Source organism: Hippichthys cyanospilos, chromosome 9 (assembly GCF_059441005.1).
Source record: "Hippichthys cyanospilos isolate Australia breed blue-spotted pipefish chromosome 9, RoL_Hcya_1.0, whole genome shotgun sequence".
Classification (NCBI taxonomy): Eukaryota; Metazoa; Chordata; class Actinopteri; order Syngnathiformes; family Syngnathidae; genus Hippichthys; species Hippichthys cyanospilos.
This window is the reverse complement of record NC_142377.1, coordinates 15,625,778-15,642,924: the sequence shown is the minus strand read 5'-3', so window position 1 is coordinate 15,642,924 and position 17,147 is coordinate 15,625,778. Positions and strand designations below refer to the sequence as shown.

General features: G+C 39.1%; 1 protein-coding gene across 2 annotated transcripts in view; it reads right to left on the bottom strand.

Annotated features, from left to right (window-relative positions):
* plxna1b (plexin A1b) overlaps positions 1–17,147 on the bottom strand; it is a 188,285-nt gene that overhangs the window by 62,283 nt on the left and 108,855 nt on the right. For both annotated transcript variants that reach the window (XM_088422806.1, XM_088422807.1), the window contains exon 9: positions 14,620–14,734. In XM_088422806.1, coding sequence (XP_088278932.1) covers positions 14,620–14,734 — 115 coding nt within the window. The remainder of the gene's footprint in view (positions 1–14,619; positions 14,735–17,147) is intronic.

Below are 17,147 nucleotides of genomic sequence, written 5' to 3'. Positions count from 1 at the left end.
TTCTTCTCGATATATGTCAGCTTTTACAGATTGTTGCATTATTTAGACATTTGCAATTATTAAAATTTAATGCATTGACTGATTTTGTTTCTAAGTGTGAAATGTCCTATTGCAATAAAATGCATCATGTGCACCGTTATGTTAGCCACTAGCGCTAATGCCAGGGATTTGTCCTGTATCATACAATGACGGCGTAACTGACTAGTGGTTTCTTAACGTCTTTGAAAATTAGTTTTTTAATGGCGATGTGTCGATGTTGGTAGAGAAGTGATTTAAGAGTAGCGAGGATTCAAGCTAGCCACTCTGCAACCGTAGCTAGGCCAACTTTAAAATAAAAGCCTACTATGACGATTACATTGCTGCTCAGGTATTATTCGGTGTGTTTAATTTGAAGTTGAACTTTGAATTATGCTCTTGACGTGTGACACATCTTCCTTGGTAGCTGTTATTTCAAGGTGTGCCAGAAATAAATATGTCAATGTTTTCACATCTGTCTATGTACTAATTAAAACATGCACTGATGTCATGTGACCGGATGAAATTTTCATCAGCACGCTGTAAAGTTGCATGCATTTGCAGGTGAATGGTAATGACGAGTCCAGCCTTTGTAAAATTCTGAGAAATCTTAACTTTGATAGGTTTTAACTTTCATTCTAAGCCAAGTATAGAGTTGGTTTTGATCAACCCAGTGTGCTTGTTTACTTTGCTGGCCAAAAACACTGCTGACAATTATTTTATCGAAACAGCTCATAATCAATTCCCTTCATCTTCCACGAATCCTTTTTCCATATGCCAAAACACTGTGGGAAAAATGTATCCAACTTTGTGGGAAAGGTTTGGGGAAGACCCTTTTTCTGTTCCAGCTCGAGTGCAACTAACTTTGGGCTCGAAAAACGGGGGAGCCCCTTCCTTCCTTATCAAAGACCTTTGGAATATTACAACAAACTGCATTTGTTTTCTTTTTCAAGTTTCTTTTTCACAATTGACTCATTCAATCACAAGGACATTTTTCTATTGTTTCTTTTTTTTTGTTTTGTTTTAGTCCTGACTTAAATACCTTGCACTTATTCATTTATTTAACCAAACACTTGGGAAAAAAAAGTAAATAAAAATATCCTATTTTTTTAAGTGTTTGGCAACAGGATGATCTAAAAATGGCTGGAACTATATCATTAAAGTACTAACTGAATCAATTACTTTAGGTACCAAATTACAAAAGTAATCAACTACTTTAGGCACTAAAGGAATCAATTTCTTTAGTTAGTAAAAAACTGATTATTTTAGTCCTTCATTACCTAAAGTTATACATTAGTTATAGAACTAAATCACAAAAAAATACCTAATCATTTACCCTAGCTAAGTACTAAAGTAAATAATTAATTCATTACTATACACTACTTTATCACAATCCATTTCCAGACCATTCTTTAGCCAAACACTTGAAAATAAATTATATATTCATACATACAGTATGTGACAAAGTACCTGGGACAGAATATTTGGACTGAAAGAAAAAAAAAAAAAAAACAACCTAAGAACGTTTTTGGGAGTGCATGAGTTAATAATGTCCAAGTAGTAGTGGTTGATTGATTGACAGTTCCTACAATAGTGCCTCCATTAGTTTGACCTAATTTTTTTCCTAATCTACGCCAGTTTGGATTGAACATTGCCACCAGCTAAAAACCTAAAAAGAGAAGCAGCTTGTCGTTCTAGGTCGAGTTATTCTAAAACCATCAGCCTATTCTTTTTTCCACCACATATTTTTAAAAAAGCATGTGTGAAAAATTCAATAGAACAAGTGTTCTCTGGGCAAATGAGATAATCTACACTTGCAGGTGAGCTAAACACCTTTTAACATGCGCCAAGTGCAGATAATGAGACTGTTGGCTGACATGTGAGTGTGTGTGTTTTTGCCTGGTTTCTGATACGCAAGTGGTGAGATATTAAAAAAAAAAAGGAGACAGGATGTATTGGAAAAGAGGGTGAAGAGTGCAAGGTTTCAGAATGAAGACCAAAGCCTGAGCGAAATACTATATAAATAAATAAATGTATTAAGCCAAAAGAGTTCTGAAGGCTTTGGCATAGCCTGACAAGATATAAATTAATAAAGCACCAAAAACACTGCGCATATGTAATGAGGCTGGTTGTCTGGTCGTTTTTTTTTTAATCTTCCACAAACCCCCTCTTCCCTCCTAAAGTCCATCCATAATTAATTAGCTGCCTCTGTGATGTGGGGACTATAGATCAGGGAGGAGAAAAAAATAACACACTAAATAATGAAGTAAAGCGATATGTGGAGCCCGGGGGAGGCATGAGATGGCACGGATGGGCGCAGAGGATTGGACCGAGGGGCACGCCGATACAAACGCTGTACCCGGCTTGGGAGCGCATATGTGCATTTGTGTCCATGACAAAGGGGGATATGATGATCCCCTTACAGCTGTCCTATTCCAAGTGTGCCGAAGGTTAAAAAAAAAAAAAAAAAGCAGCCTGCACCCCTGTGTTGAACCAGCTCAGCCGTGGCGGATACAATCCATTATATATTATTAACATGATATCATTAACCGTGGCATTTGGTGCATGCTTTTAACAAAAGTAGCTACATGACCGAGTTAATGTATGCATGCAAGCTGTAAAGAACCCCGTGGGGATTCAACCTCTAACCCTTGTAATGACTTCTGTAAATGTCTCAGAGGTCCTCATAAATAAGACCAGGCACTAAAAACTCAATGATCTTTTATTAGTTATCAATTTGAAAAAAATTAAACACATTCAATCACCAACAGAAACAATTTTATTATAAATTTATGAATGTATTATTTTACAAATAATAGGTAAAATACATGATGGAGGTTGATTTTTTTCTTTCTTACAAACATTGACCAAAAAATTTTCGACCGAATGGCCAATGTTTGCCAATTTTTGAATTTTTTTTCAGGCCCCCTTTGCAACAATTTAATATTACTTCATTTTTGTCACTTTTTTTTTTTTTTTTTAATTGGGAATGAATTAACACTTTTTGGATCAAGTTTATCACTCTGGCTGGCATCGCAACCCTGCGCGCATCTGCAAAAAATGTCCTTGTAGCAAACATGGTTCTGGGGAAGCTTCGTGAATGATATTTGCAATTTTTAAAGACGCCTTGCTCAACTTATAGTTACCAAGCCACAAATAGTTACTCCGATACCCCATGAATAGTGAAAATCTGCATATAACTGACACCTGTTGAAATGCACTGGTGGAACACAAATGTTATTGTATTCATTACTTGTATTCATAACTGGCAATCCATTTTTTTTCCACTCAAAATAATCGTCATTGGCCAAAAAAAAAAAAAATCCATACTGTTCGGGCCGAGTCCTCAGACGCCTTAGTACGCCTATACAGCGCTCCTTATAGAAACACTGAAACGGATGACACGGAACGTGTCTTTTTATAAAAAAAAATGAGCTGTAGTGTCACGGTTATACAGGTGTGTCAGCGTGCGCGAAAAGGCGTGAACGTGGAGCTGCTCTCATTAGCAGGCAGAAAGCAGAAATATGTTCAGCAACACTTAATGTGGCGAAGGGGTGAGGAAAAAGAGAGCGCAAGAACAACTTAATAAGGCTGCAACATGTAGACGAGCGCAGGAGCGAGCGAAGCGGAGGAAGAAAGGGGACTTTGAACCTTGAAAGGGACCGAGATTGTCCGCCCACGCCCTTCGCTTCCGAGCAGAACAGAGCGGGGAGCGCCAAAGATCAGGAGGGAAAGGGAAAACAGACAGAGCAGAGAAACCCAGTTGGAAAGGAGGCACGATGCATGGCAACGTGTGTTGGGAATGTTATTTACCAGGGGATTATCAAAGTCTCGCTGAGCACAATCTTGACTCAATTCTGGGACGTGCCTTGCTCCTATACGCGAATCCCGATGTTCACGCTTTAATGTCATACATGCCGATTTCATCTGCGACTGTCTAATCCTTCATTCTTGACATGCGGGCAAACCCGCATAGTTGATCCTCTTCGACATACATGTAGGGCATCCAGAAATGTGTATATTTTTTTCTTTGTTTACTCCTTATGGATTTTTGTAGTGTGGGTGGGGGCCTGGCACCCTATTATCATGCTAACCCAGATATGTCAGCGGTAATCACGTGGCATGCTTTTCAAAGACAAACTTTGATTTAGGAGCTACGCTGCGACGTCTGCGAGCGATGACTCTTCTCAGCTCCGTATTTTATTTCTGCGAGACAAGTCAAAATAATTAGACGAGCTTGTGTTTGCTATGATTGGTATAGACTGCTATCGTGATGTTATTGATTTAAATAACCCCCACAAATCATGATCACAAACGCATGTATCGCTCTTCAAAGTTGTTAATTCCGCTTCATGTGACACTTGCAGTATGTATACTTAACTAAAAACATCTTTAGGGGGATGCTGAATTTATTAAGCATTTTCTGGAGTAAAAAGTTGGTATTTTGTATATTTGGTCATGTCACCTTCCCAATATGAACCGTTATTGGTGGGTATCTGAACCTTGAGCGCATGTCATTTTCAGGCAGCTACAATTTGCAAAATGTGTTTCTAAGGTTTTTAACTTTTAATGACATGTAATTTAGTTATCAAATTCATGCAAGACAAAATATGACATTTTCACTGCTGGAAAATCCTAAATATGTTTAAGATCTATTTACATGTTTTTTTTTTTTATAAGTTCGTGGAATCATTTGTGTATTTTTCATTCAGTGCATCTCAAACTATGTTTCTACATGTTCCATAAAAAGAAATTCATTAGACCTGCAATCCTAACCCTAACCCCTAAACCTAGCCAATACATTAATCAATAATTATTTTTGATAATCGATTAATCAATTAGAAACTACAGATCCCCAAAATTATCGACAGTAAAAACGATATTTAAAAAGTCCACTATTGATTAAAAGTAAGGCATTTACGAACATCTGTTTCCGATACGAAATCCTGATTTTATGTTTATTCGAAGAGTTTACTCAGGTAGAAGCTTAATAGAAAAAATAATCGCACTTAATCATGGAGAATTTGAAGATTGATTAGTGAAAACAATAATTCACCACCAGGTCTGTAAACAGGTACGTATATACAATATGAATAAAGTTATATAGCTGTTAATGAGCATGAATGAGTTAGCTTAGTTAAGTAACGATTGAACATAGACGTCTAAAGTCTTAAATGACCGTGAATGCGTTTATACATTAGTGACATTCACAGAACTCAGTGGCAGCAGACTTGAGCGACTGCCGATGACTTTGTTGATGACTTTAGGAAAACAGCAGGGTGACAGCATGACACAGACAGGTCAAACAGTCTTGTAAGACTGAATGAGGCATTCATTAGCGAGCAGAGTGTCTATTTCCCCCTCTTTTGCGCTGCGTCTCCATCTCAGCAGGCAGTCGCTGCTACCTATTATCATATTCTCCCCTCCTTTTGAGTTTGTTTTTCCTGCGGCTCACATTGCGGTATTATTCCCCCACTAACGTCATCCCCCTCGTTCAGTGACTGTGCAGTTATCTGGTCCTCTCACTCTCTGGGTTCGATGGAGAAAATGCAAAATTCATCGGTGTTCACATTAGGCAGGCTGCAGAGATGAAGATTTAATACAGCCTGAATAATTAAACCGCTGGGACCTGTGACTGACACGGAGACACACTCGCATTAAAACACACTTATGCGTGTCCTGAACCTATGATGTTACTAAATTCGTTTGCCTGGGAATGCGTGCTTATATAATGTCCTCACAGTCTTTCTTCTGTTCGCTCACAGTGATCTAGTACAGAATTGAAAGCGATAGCTAGCACTTTTTTTATTATCAGAGGGCCTTTTGTGTTCAGAAGGATGAAGAAATAGAAGTTATGATCACAATGTTTCCGAATCACTATAGTGCATATCTGTTCATTACGTTCCTAAAGCATAGGCAGGCTCATCCTCATGGGGCAAAATGTGAGAAGTCAGCAAATCCAATTCCAAACCTTATCTCAGTTGTATATAAAGAAATATACTATAAATATAAATATACTATACTATACTATATACTATACTATAAATATATATTTTTTCAAGGATGATGCCACAACAGAATGGTTCAAATGATAGATCATCAGAAAGGTGCGTTGACAAGCATTGAACTGGAAAATCTACCTCAGTGCAATATGAACGTTGCATTTAATTAAAGAAAATATATTTAAAAAAAAAGTCTTATTAAGTCCAACAACTGTAAAAGAGTGGAGCTATCAAATTTTCACTTTAAAACTCACCTGTATATTCAATAAAAGTGGAAAGTTTATGCCTTTGAGCAAAAATCACAACAAGCTACAATTAAGTGGTTGAAAACATTTGTCAAGTATTTTGCAATACCTCAATTTAAATGTCACATTTTAGCTATTTTTCAAATGGTCGGTTTTTAAAAAGACAAAGTAATCAAATTCATTTGATTTATTGCCAAACCCTATTTCTCCCTATTGTAAAATAGAAATGATACCAAATCGCAGGGTAACTTAGAAAAATGAATCGTTGACGCGTATAGGCCGTCAGTGGCAGTCAACGAGAGAACAAGCATCCCAATGAAGACTTGGGAGATTCTGCAGAAACACAAAATGCGTGCCAGCTATTCACTATATTACACATTAAGTGCGTAATCTCAAACTGAAGGAAAACCTTTGGAAGACAAATATCAGTCGGCCAGCAGCCGGTCAAGCAAGTTCACAAAAGATTATTGAATAGCGCTATCCTATTCTAGTAGTATGTGCCAACGCACAATTTTTGGTTGCCCTGTGTCAGGTTTTGAATAATGTATGCATCTTAAATTATATGCAGTAGAAATTTATCAAGTGCTGCAGAGGAGAATGCAAAGGATAAGCTGTGTGACAGTGAGGCTATAAATAGTATCAGCTTAAAGGGGAGTTGAAACATGTCAGGAATATGTGTAACACACCTGTGTGCAAAAGCAGATAATGACATCTAAATCAGACAACACAGTGTGAGGCAAAACAGGTCTGAAATATAAATACACTAAATCCCTTGGATAATCCTCTATTAACAAATTATGAAAAGTACGCCAAATCCAAACTCACTTTAAGTTTCGCCTTGTGTACAACAATAATCATTGTCCAAATTTTGGACCATACAAAACCGTTATGATTACAATTTTTGAGGTGCATTTTAATAGCATATAATACATTGATTTTCCTGCGATTTTTGCAGCATTCCGTTGAGTGGCAGTCAAACTACATCAGCAAACAAAAAATTATGTGTTGACTTGTGTTTCACCTCAAGACAGTAGGTGGCAGTAGAGACCAGTTAATGGCTATGTCTTAAAGTGTCATCATCACTTCACAGCCTACAAAGACAGACCATACCATTTTTCTGTGGGTGTTAATTAAATTTAACCTACATATGTATGGATAGAACTGATGCACTGAACAATTTGTGTGGTTGAAAGAAAAAACATGTAAATTATCACGCCTTTAAAATCATTTACAAAATTATGAAAAAAATGCACTGTGTATATTTTGCAAAGTGTGTGCACATGGGTTAAGCAGACACTTGCCCATATTTTCTCATTCCTGCTTCTTTTTCTCTCTTTCGCTCACTCACTTTCTCTCTACAACCACATGCCGCATTTGAAAAATAAATTGCATCACTCTGACTGTAATCTGCTGCTTGTTACAGTTCCTTCTTGCTATTGTCTTCATTTTTTCCCCCCCGCCCCACATTTCATTGTGTTTATATCCATCTGGTTTCAATTATGGCTCGTATGTCTGTCTTTGGTCTGTCTTAAAATACCCATGCTGGTTTTGGAAAAGTGTAGCCTGGGGGTATAATACAACTCACCTCCTCTTTGGTTGTTCATTGATTTAAACGAGTCTTTGTTTATATTATTTTAATTATGGCAATCATCTTTTTAAAGCAACACTTAAGAATTTTCAGGTTTTGTTGATTATGGTAGTCTCCTATGGAAAAAAGTGGTTTTGCCTGAAGGAAGACTACATTTCCTGCGAGGGCCAGTGTATATCGTCATGAAATCCGTATCTCCTGGTCTCCTGCATTTGGACTCAATGGCATTTCTGTTCCAGTGGCTATGTATCAACAGTGATGAAGTAATCTAAGTAGTGTCCAAACAATAGCATAGTTTTTTACGTGCCTGGTCGTGTCAGTGTAGAACTGTGAATTATCAGGCTGACTGCGATATATTGCAACTAGAAAAAATTCAGATTGCTAACATTAACATCTTAATTTGAGCGTCAAAAGCTACTTACTATTATAGCAGGGCCAGAACCAAAGGTGTCGTTGGTTGGAGATCCGTCCTTGTCTTTGAGCAAATGAAAGCCGGATCAATTTTCATCCTTGACTATTTGTGTATCATCCATTTTTATCATCTTCTGAGGTAAAATGTTATCTTTATGTTGGTTTATTTTTGCAGCTGTTGCCATGACAGCAGTATTTTTTTTTTATTGTATGTGTGACTTTACTGCCATCTAGGATGCAACAAATTGGGAAAGCGGGCATAACATATGACTTATAGCAGTCAACCATGTTTGTAGTTCCTGGGTTCCTGCCACCCTCTTCGAAGTTGCTTAGTTCCACTAAGAGCAAAACAGACCTCATTCAACTAAATTACCTTTTTCCCTTTAATGAAGGTTTGTAAAATTCCTAGTGCTGCTTTAATATTTGTGAGGCGCACAAACCAGCATGAGTTCCTTTTGGGTGGGGCAATAAAATATAAGAGAAGATCCCAGAGAAGGACATTTGACACTCTGCTGTGGTGCTTGAGATGGGAAGCTATCTGCGTGATAAAACAAGAGAAGGAAGCCGAAAAGAGAAAGGCGTGAAACTGAAGTGAAAAATCATTGGACCGGCGCTCACAGGATGGAGTGACAGCATCTAAAACATGATATGCTTACAAACATAGCACAGGGAGAACGGAGGGAAATCAAGAATCAGGAAAGGAGATATGTTATCAGAAAAGGGACCAAAGCAAATAATGTTCAGGTATCATTCACCCAACATCCCGCAACCCTGAGCGCCTTCTCCCGGATCCGCATGGACCCCGTAGCCCTGAGCTGCTGGTTGTGCTATGCCCTGATAAGAACCACTCACACACGTGCATGTTTGACTGCACGTATGTGCGCAAACATAGCGAAGCCCCTCAAGTGGCCTTGGCCTACAATGTGTGTGTGTGTGCCCTGTTGAGTATGTGAGTACCAGCCAGAGTAAACTGAGTGTGCCAGAATGTCACGGTCTGGGGCCTTCACACCTCTGTCGCAAATAGCCCTGTCAGCTCAGCTATAGTGTGTGTATAATGTGTATGGGTGAGAGAGAGAGAGAGTTGAAAAGTATTTCTATGGTTGTTGAAGAATGTGTGGGTAGCCTGTGAGCTATAAGTGTATGTGCTTATTTAAGGGTGTGAAAGATGGAAAGACAGAGACAGCAAAAATTTGCGCATGTTTTGTTCCAAGCACAGACTATATGGAGCCTGTGCTCGTGTAGTGTCAAGGAGCAATGAGTCATACGTGAACATTACATCGGCGTAATTGGCAACAGATTGGAACACTTTTCCAGTGTGAGCGTGTGTCTACTACCAGGATCATTTCAGTGCGGATTTTACCTCTCATACGCAGCATGTACGTATATACGTGACTTTTAGTGTGTTCACCGTCTGTTTGACCTCCATTCCAAGTGATAAAAGGCAGGTAATGTGAAATTTGTAAGAGATGGCGAATCCCACAATCTCACTAAGAAAAACCACGAAACTAAAAAAATGGGGAAAAAAAGACAGAACACATCACTTGAGCCATTTGATTTGAAATGGATAGAAAATGAATAACAATGAGCTATAATATTGTAAAGCGATTTCAATTACTGAGGTTTGCACATAAACTACTAATGCACAAAGAATGATCAAATGTATGTGACAGCCAATATAATTTGATTTGAAAATCTACTGTTTTTGTAAATTAACTAGATGATCATAAACTGTAGTAGGGCTGCACAATTAATTGAATTTTAATCGAGGTCAGGATATTGGCTGCCACGATTAATTAAGCTGATCCTTGACAATATTAACATTTAAAAAGCCGAGAACGCTACATGTCAAATCAAGCACTTTGTCATCTTCCCACCAGGGGGATATGTTTTCCACATGTTTGCAAGACAAAGGCTTCTGCTTCTTTCACCCTAATATATTATTTACCAGTGTGAAATTGCATTGAATTTCTCACATGATTCACAATATTCACAGTGCTATCCATCAATTGAGACCAATTTTGAAAAATCCGATTGGCTAAAAATGGACATTTTGACTTAATTTTGACTGCTAATTGATTAAAATTTGCTTAAAAGTAAATAATGTGCTTGGTTCTAAATAGGCCTTATGTTTGTCACTGGTGTGCACTCAGCAAGTAAGTTAGCTGTGTTGCCCTGGTGCCATTTGTTTTAAATATTATTTATTTTATTCATTTATTTTAGTTTATCATTATTATTTGTAAGTATCAAGCCTTGAAGCCTTGTTTACATACTGCTTGTTTAAAAAGAGTGCAATACAAAGACATGTTTGACCAACACTCAGTATCAAATACGAGTGGGGAAAAAAAGACAAATCTCATCTCCAACAAAACCAAAGGCTTCTTGGCCAAAGTTGAGATCTCAAGAAGTGTTACTTCTACAGTATACAAAGCTGACCTGTATTGTGTGTACAAAACAATGTGTGTCGCAGATGAATGACTATGAATCCACTGACTCCCCAGAGTTTCCCCTGGCAGGATACAATTAAGCCTTTGCCTTGTTTGCTCGTGCGAGACCGGACTGTGTTTTGCAGCCAAACACACATTGAGGCATGTCTTAACATAGCTGAGCCCAAATAGCTAATACTGTGCCTGGCACTTATCAAGGCTGTGGCTTTCCATTCCAAAGGATGGGAGGGAGGAGGAATGACAGAAGGTAAAGGAGAAAGAAAAGAGAATTGTGGAAATGACAACGGAGCAAGTTGTAGAAATGAAAATGAAGCCTCACCCTTCTTTTGCTCTCCTAGCCTTTCTAACCCTCCCACAGAAAAGTAACGCTTCTTCTCTCGTAATTTTCCACCTGGTTGCTCTCTAATTCCAGAATATGCTTGTTGTGTCATCAGGGACATTGCTGATTCATGCATATTTGATTTGAAAATGCAGCTCATGATATTCATTTCATTCTCACATTAACTATCCATTTCGTTCTGCCTCCTTTTTGCAGAGCATTCTTTTAAAAGAAAATGCTAAGCTTGGCTTGTTTAATTATGATTCGCTCTCTCTTGTCTATTTTGTTGTTAGTTTTCAAAAGAAATTGCATCTCAATTCACTCAAACACAAAGTTCATGGGTAAGATATGCAATGCGCAAGAAAAGACAGAGTGGAGGCCTTTTGAATGGATGTTGCCATGGCAACACATACTGTGAAAGCTATGTTGAAAATACAGAAATAGGAAACAAATTAAGTGCATTGACAGTTGACAAACACAAAATGTTGGATGCGCATTTATCATTGTCAATGTAACCATGGTGAGATGCTATGATTACATCTCATTAGAGCAGTGAAAAACGGAATTACGATGTTAAGCAAGGAAAGAATGTCCCAGAAAATAGCCTGGGTGAACATATGCAGTCAAATGAAACTGACTACTGCTTGTTTTGGGATTTAAAGGGGAAAGACTGGATAATGTCAGGTCTACGTTAACGACACACACATTTACTATCGGAATGACAACTGCTCATTCTCCACCTCCAGAAAATCTCATGCTCAGTCAAGAAGACGGAAGGTAAAGGAGAGGTGAGAGAGGAGGGAGGGGGCAATGAGGCAAAACGATGGGCCTTGGAGAAGGGAGGGATAAAGTCAAGCCTAAAGGAAGAAGAGTACCAGTTGGACCACAGAGAGTGCAACTAATGGATATGGCAGCTCAGAAAAGGATGATGGATGACTGCGTGTGTGTGTGTGCCCATCACTGTCACAGTGTTTACACTTTAGCACGTGAAAGACACAAAGTATCGCTGTCCCGTATGTGTGTGCGCGCGTGTGTGTGAGAGATAGACAGATGATGGATTTTCTTGTGGCGGATGTGACCGCTGGTTTCTAAGGCCGATTCGACGATAGGAGAGGCCTCGCCTGTCCTATATGCCAAAGTCTGTCATATCACATCTTTTCCGGCTGCCTCTTGCTTGCTTCCTCAATCTCACCGTTGATTTTCTGCCCATTTGTCTCTTTTTGTCTTTTTGTCTCAATTTTAGTTAGTTTACAAGAAGTTGTACACCGCAATTACCCAAATATAGGACACACTTGTGTATAGGACGCACCCTCAATTTTAGGGTCAAATTCTGGTATGTTCTATGTTACTGTGTATAGGACGAACAAAATGTTGGGCGACAATAGTTGCTTTTCCTTTTCCTCGCGACACAGCTCGAGTTCATTTTTCCATAAATACCCAAAGTTGAGCACCACCCATGTTCCACCACGGTTATGAATGTGCACATACTCCAAAAGTAGAGAATTAATAAAAGTCAAATGGAACACCTTTCTGTGCACTCTTAATTGAATCACATAGTGACATCATGAGTTTTGCATTATGATCTCCGTTTAGTAATATTTTTGTGTGTGAACAAGGATGGACTCGGATGTTGGTTCAGTCTGCTCGCTTCTTTTATTGAAAATAATGCCCTAACAACCTCAGCGAACATAAGCTGCTGTTAGCTGAACCATGCACTGGCTGCTAACAGCCAACAGATATCTTGCCTTCTAGCTCACCCCCTTACAGTAACTCTTGTAAGAATACAGCCAATATAAAAACACATCTGTTCATCAAAACGAGGCTGGTTGACAGATTAATCTTCCTCGAATGGTGTCAAAAAAAACCAACAAATTGTTACCATTTGTAGGACACACCCATAGTTTTGGGAGAAAAAAATATTTACATATAAATATGGGGAATTACGGTAGGTGGACTTCAGCATTGTCCGCATACCTTGTTTTTTTTTTTTTTTTCCCTCCAGTTTCTTCCCAGGAATTAAATATTAGGGCTGGGTATTAACTCAAATGAATTTGGAATGGAAAATGGATGGTGGGCCCCAAATGGCCCTCGGCCATTTTTTGGACACCACTGTTTTATACACACAGGCTTTCATTTTGTTATATGCTTAACTGTTAAAGTTCATAATGTTAAAGCCCCAGCCTGTTCAAATTGCGAGCAATATTTAAATGGTAGCCTCACTTTGTTACCCTGACTTCACCTCCGTTCATCATGCAGCTGCACGTACAATGTTCACATTGGAAATTTGCCATAAATTCCTATGCAGACACCTGCATCGCCGGGCCTGGGAAACCGGCGCCAAAGCTGTCAGGTGACTTGATCAATTTTCTTGTTTTTTTTTTTTTTCAATATACATACATTCCACTTAATGCAACATCAGCACAAGTGCAACTTAAGGTTTTATGATGGTGACAGTTGGCTCCTTGTGTTTTCTTTGATGGAAAAAAAAGAAAAGGAGGTTCAGCAGTGTGCTGGAACTGAATGTGTTCGACATCAGAAGTTTGACTGGATTGGTATTCATATAAACAATACACCTTTAACCCCATCGCCCGGCAAGGACTTGTACCTCAGTTTGAATGTTTACTTATACATCTCCTTTTTTTCTCCATAATCACTGCAGGCTTTTTCTGTTTACCCATCCGTCGGCCCGCTGGCCTCTCTCAGCTCCGAGCGGACGAGCCAACACTTTCCTCATGTCTTGCAGATGGGTGCACTAATCCGCTAATGTCAGCTCCATGAGGCATGAAGGCTAGGCCTGTGTGCTGTTTCGGATAAGGTCCGAGGCTCTGCTCGAGCATGCTGGTGTTTGCGATTCGACGTGGGGTTGGTTCAGATAAAGGGGCAAGTAATTGGATAAAGGTTGGCCAATTAATAAAGGCCAGAGAAACAGCCTGGCCGACATCTTTCATCTCCGTTGAGATAAGAGAACCAGAGTACAAACATAAAGCATTAGCATGTGTACACGTGGTATTAATCAGATTAGATGAAGGTACGGCTGTCCATTGGTCAGACGATTAAGAAGATGTGCATTTGAAATCATTATGTACATTTGTGTGATGAAGAAAGCAGTTTGTAGGCATGACTAAAATCCGTGCATACATTTGAGCAGTTGTTAACGCTTGTTATGTTTCCCATGTAGGCTGCCCAAGCAGCTATTCCCCACGATCGATATTAGCTTTTATGCTAATGCAACATTTGGTTATGTAAAACCAAAGCAGTATTTCAATAGACATTTATTCTTGCCTGGGCCTGCTTATGGCTTTATGAGCTACAACTGAATTATTACTGAACAGCATTCAAGCTGTTGCGCTACAAATACTGCAAATTGATGTAAGAAAACCTGAAGCAAAAAACCAAAATGGGTGTGTGCATTAGAAAACAATTTGTTGTTATGTTCTAAGAGATTAAATTAGCATGCGGGTAGAGATCACTAAAAGTGCTCCCCACAGGATCAAAACATTTGTAGAAATGGTCGCTATATGAACATGATACATTCTTTCTCAGATATAGATCTATCGTTTGACAGTAATCAGTCTCGTTAGAGAAAAAAACTTACCTCCGAAATGTTAACCCGTCCCTCTTGGAAGGAGCAGTCGTTCGCATTTTGGGTACACATGTGGCGGTACTTGCACCAGTAGCAGGGGAATGATCCGTTTACACAGGACAAACAGCTGGAAAACACAAAATGGAGAGGTAAATGTTGTTGTCAAGGCAAAATTATATGACTTTAAAAACATAATACCTAGCAGAAGATATCATTCAAAGCAGTCTAACATGATCAATAATCATGTGAATCGTAATAGGGACAGTCAGTGAACACTGCCAATTTAGTGAAAATGGATCTTTGACATCTATAGCCGTCAATGGCAGTGCACGAGTTAACAGTGAACACTTGTATCTCAAGATGTAAATTATTCAGCAATTCCGGAAGATTCATTGTGTACCATCATCTATTTTCTTTATGGCTTGTCTGCTGGAAAATTCCATCACTAATGACAATGTACATCTGTGTAACTAAAGGCATACATTTTGCAAATGAGTTACTACAACACAATCTAGCAATGTGATGTTTGATGTTGCAATTAATTAGCTTTTAATTTGAAAAGAAGTCCATACTTCTTTTCAAGGCAGGTATTGTTTCACTAAGGAGTCACTCGACCACAATTTAGCGATGCGTTGACTTATGATCCAATTAATTTGCTCTTACTTTGAAAGGAAAATTGTCTTGTTCTTGTCACAACATTATAAATCATTAAACTAGACACATGTAGATAACTGTTGGAATGTCTGTCTTGTCTTTACCCCAAGGGGTACCTATTTGAGAACCACTGGATTACAGCATACATTACTGTGTACAGAAAATCTATACAAGGCAAAATATCTATTTTTTTCAAGATCTTTTGATAAAATAAATCTTTTTATCGCAGTGTGAAATGTGTGCACTTTCTGTGACCTGGTCCGCAAACCTCCTCCGCACACCTTTCACCCACCTCATCTTTCTCCCAGCACAGCCGTTATTTATCACTAAGATCACGGCGATTCTCCTCGCAACATGTCCACTCTGTTGTGTAATTCCGTGCATCCATTCAGACAGGAGTTTTTCTTTCCGTGCTGCCATCACTTCATGCCTTCGATTCTTTTCATTTGCCACAGACCCTTTTTTTTTTTAAAGCTCTACCCGTGTTCTTTGTCTAAAGCGCTCTTTCATCCGCGGGGCTATAATGCTTCCACCATTTTTAATTCACCTGCTCCAGCAGAGGTGAGGTGGAGATAGACAGGCTGAAAGAACATGATGGGAGAAAGAAGAGAGAAACGGCGCAGAGATCAAAAGCAGGTGGATTTCCCTGATAGACGCGGAGACGCCAGGTATCGTGGGAGAGGGAAAACGTGGAGGGGGTATGTAGCCTGCGGGGCTCCGTGTGGGGGTCTCACGGGGGCGGGAGTAAAAGGGGGGAAATATTGGCCTGGAAGTTGCTTGGCGGCTTTAAGTGTGTTGTGAGGGGGGCACTAAGAGTGGTGTGTGACAGTTTGGAGCACACAGTTCATCAACGCAGCTTCAGCTTATTGGACATTCTTGGCCCTCGAGAGGCATTACACTTTACAGAAGCTCATTTACATACAAAGCTAGAAGTGTAATGTAACCAATATGAGTCTACAAATAACATTTTCATTTTGTTACAAGGCTCCCTAAAGTCTTCAATGTGCACTGTCTGAGTATGACTTATTCAGCATTCATGAAACTGAGTGAGCATTTAGTGTATTGTAAATGTAATAAATCATAGCATTTGATATAAAAGGTGCACACACCTGAAGTTCAGACAATAAAATAAACATACATACCGCTTAGTATTCAAGCACATGTACAGTATGTAAGAACAATTTTCAGGGTGCTCCAGACAAACTATCGCATATATTTTAAACCTGTGTGAAACGCTAACCAGAAGACGAAAAATTGGGAGTTTTATCTACAGCATGGTGATGGAGCCCATATACAAATCCATCAAAAGCTGACATGGATTCATTTGAATCAATTAGAGCGGCTCTTCTGTTAGGTGCGCACTTTAAGTGATCGTTTCCAGTGCGGGCCCCTCTTTTCGAGCAAGATCAGAGGCTGGGGCTTAATTCAATCCCACTGCTGCTTTAATTGACCAATTTAGCATTGTGCTGAGAGAAGCTGTCCATTTACAATGAGGGATGAGCGGCTGAGGAAATAACAGGCCTCTTAATACCACACAAGAGCAAATAGGAATTTATCTGTGCTACTAACAAATGGAGGGAAAATGAGTGCGCCACGCTAGTTTAGCTTAGCATAAAGCCCCGAGACTAATTCAGAGGTCTTGGGACAGTTTTGTCAAGAAAAACACATTTCATAATATTATAGCTACGGTAGTTGTGACAGTAAGAGTAACCCATGGTGTGGTCTGTACTAAAGCTGAACGATGTATCGTTTGGAAGACAACATGGTTTCGTCAAAGCCGTGTCCTTATTTTTCAAGCTCATCGAACAGTTGTCAAATTAACCAGCTCCATCGCACCGACAATGCGTTGTTACCTACACACCTAGAAGTAATTAATTTTGTGGCTG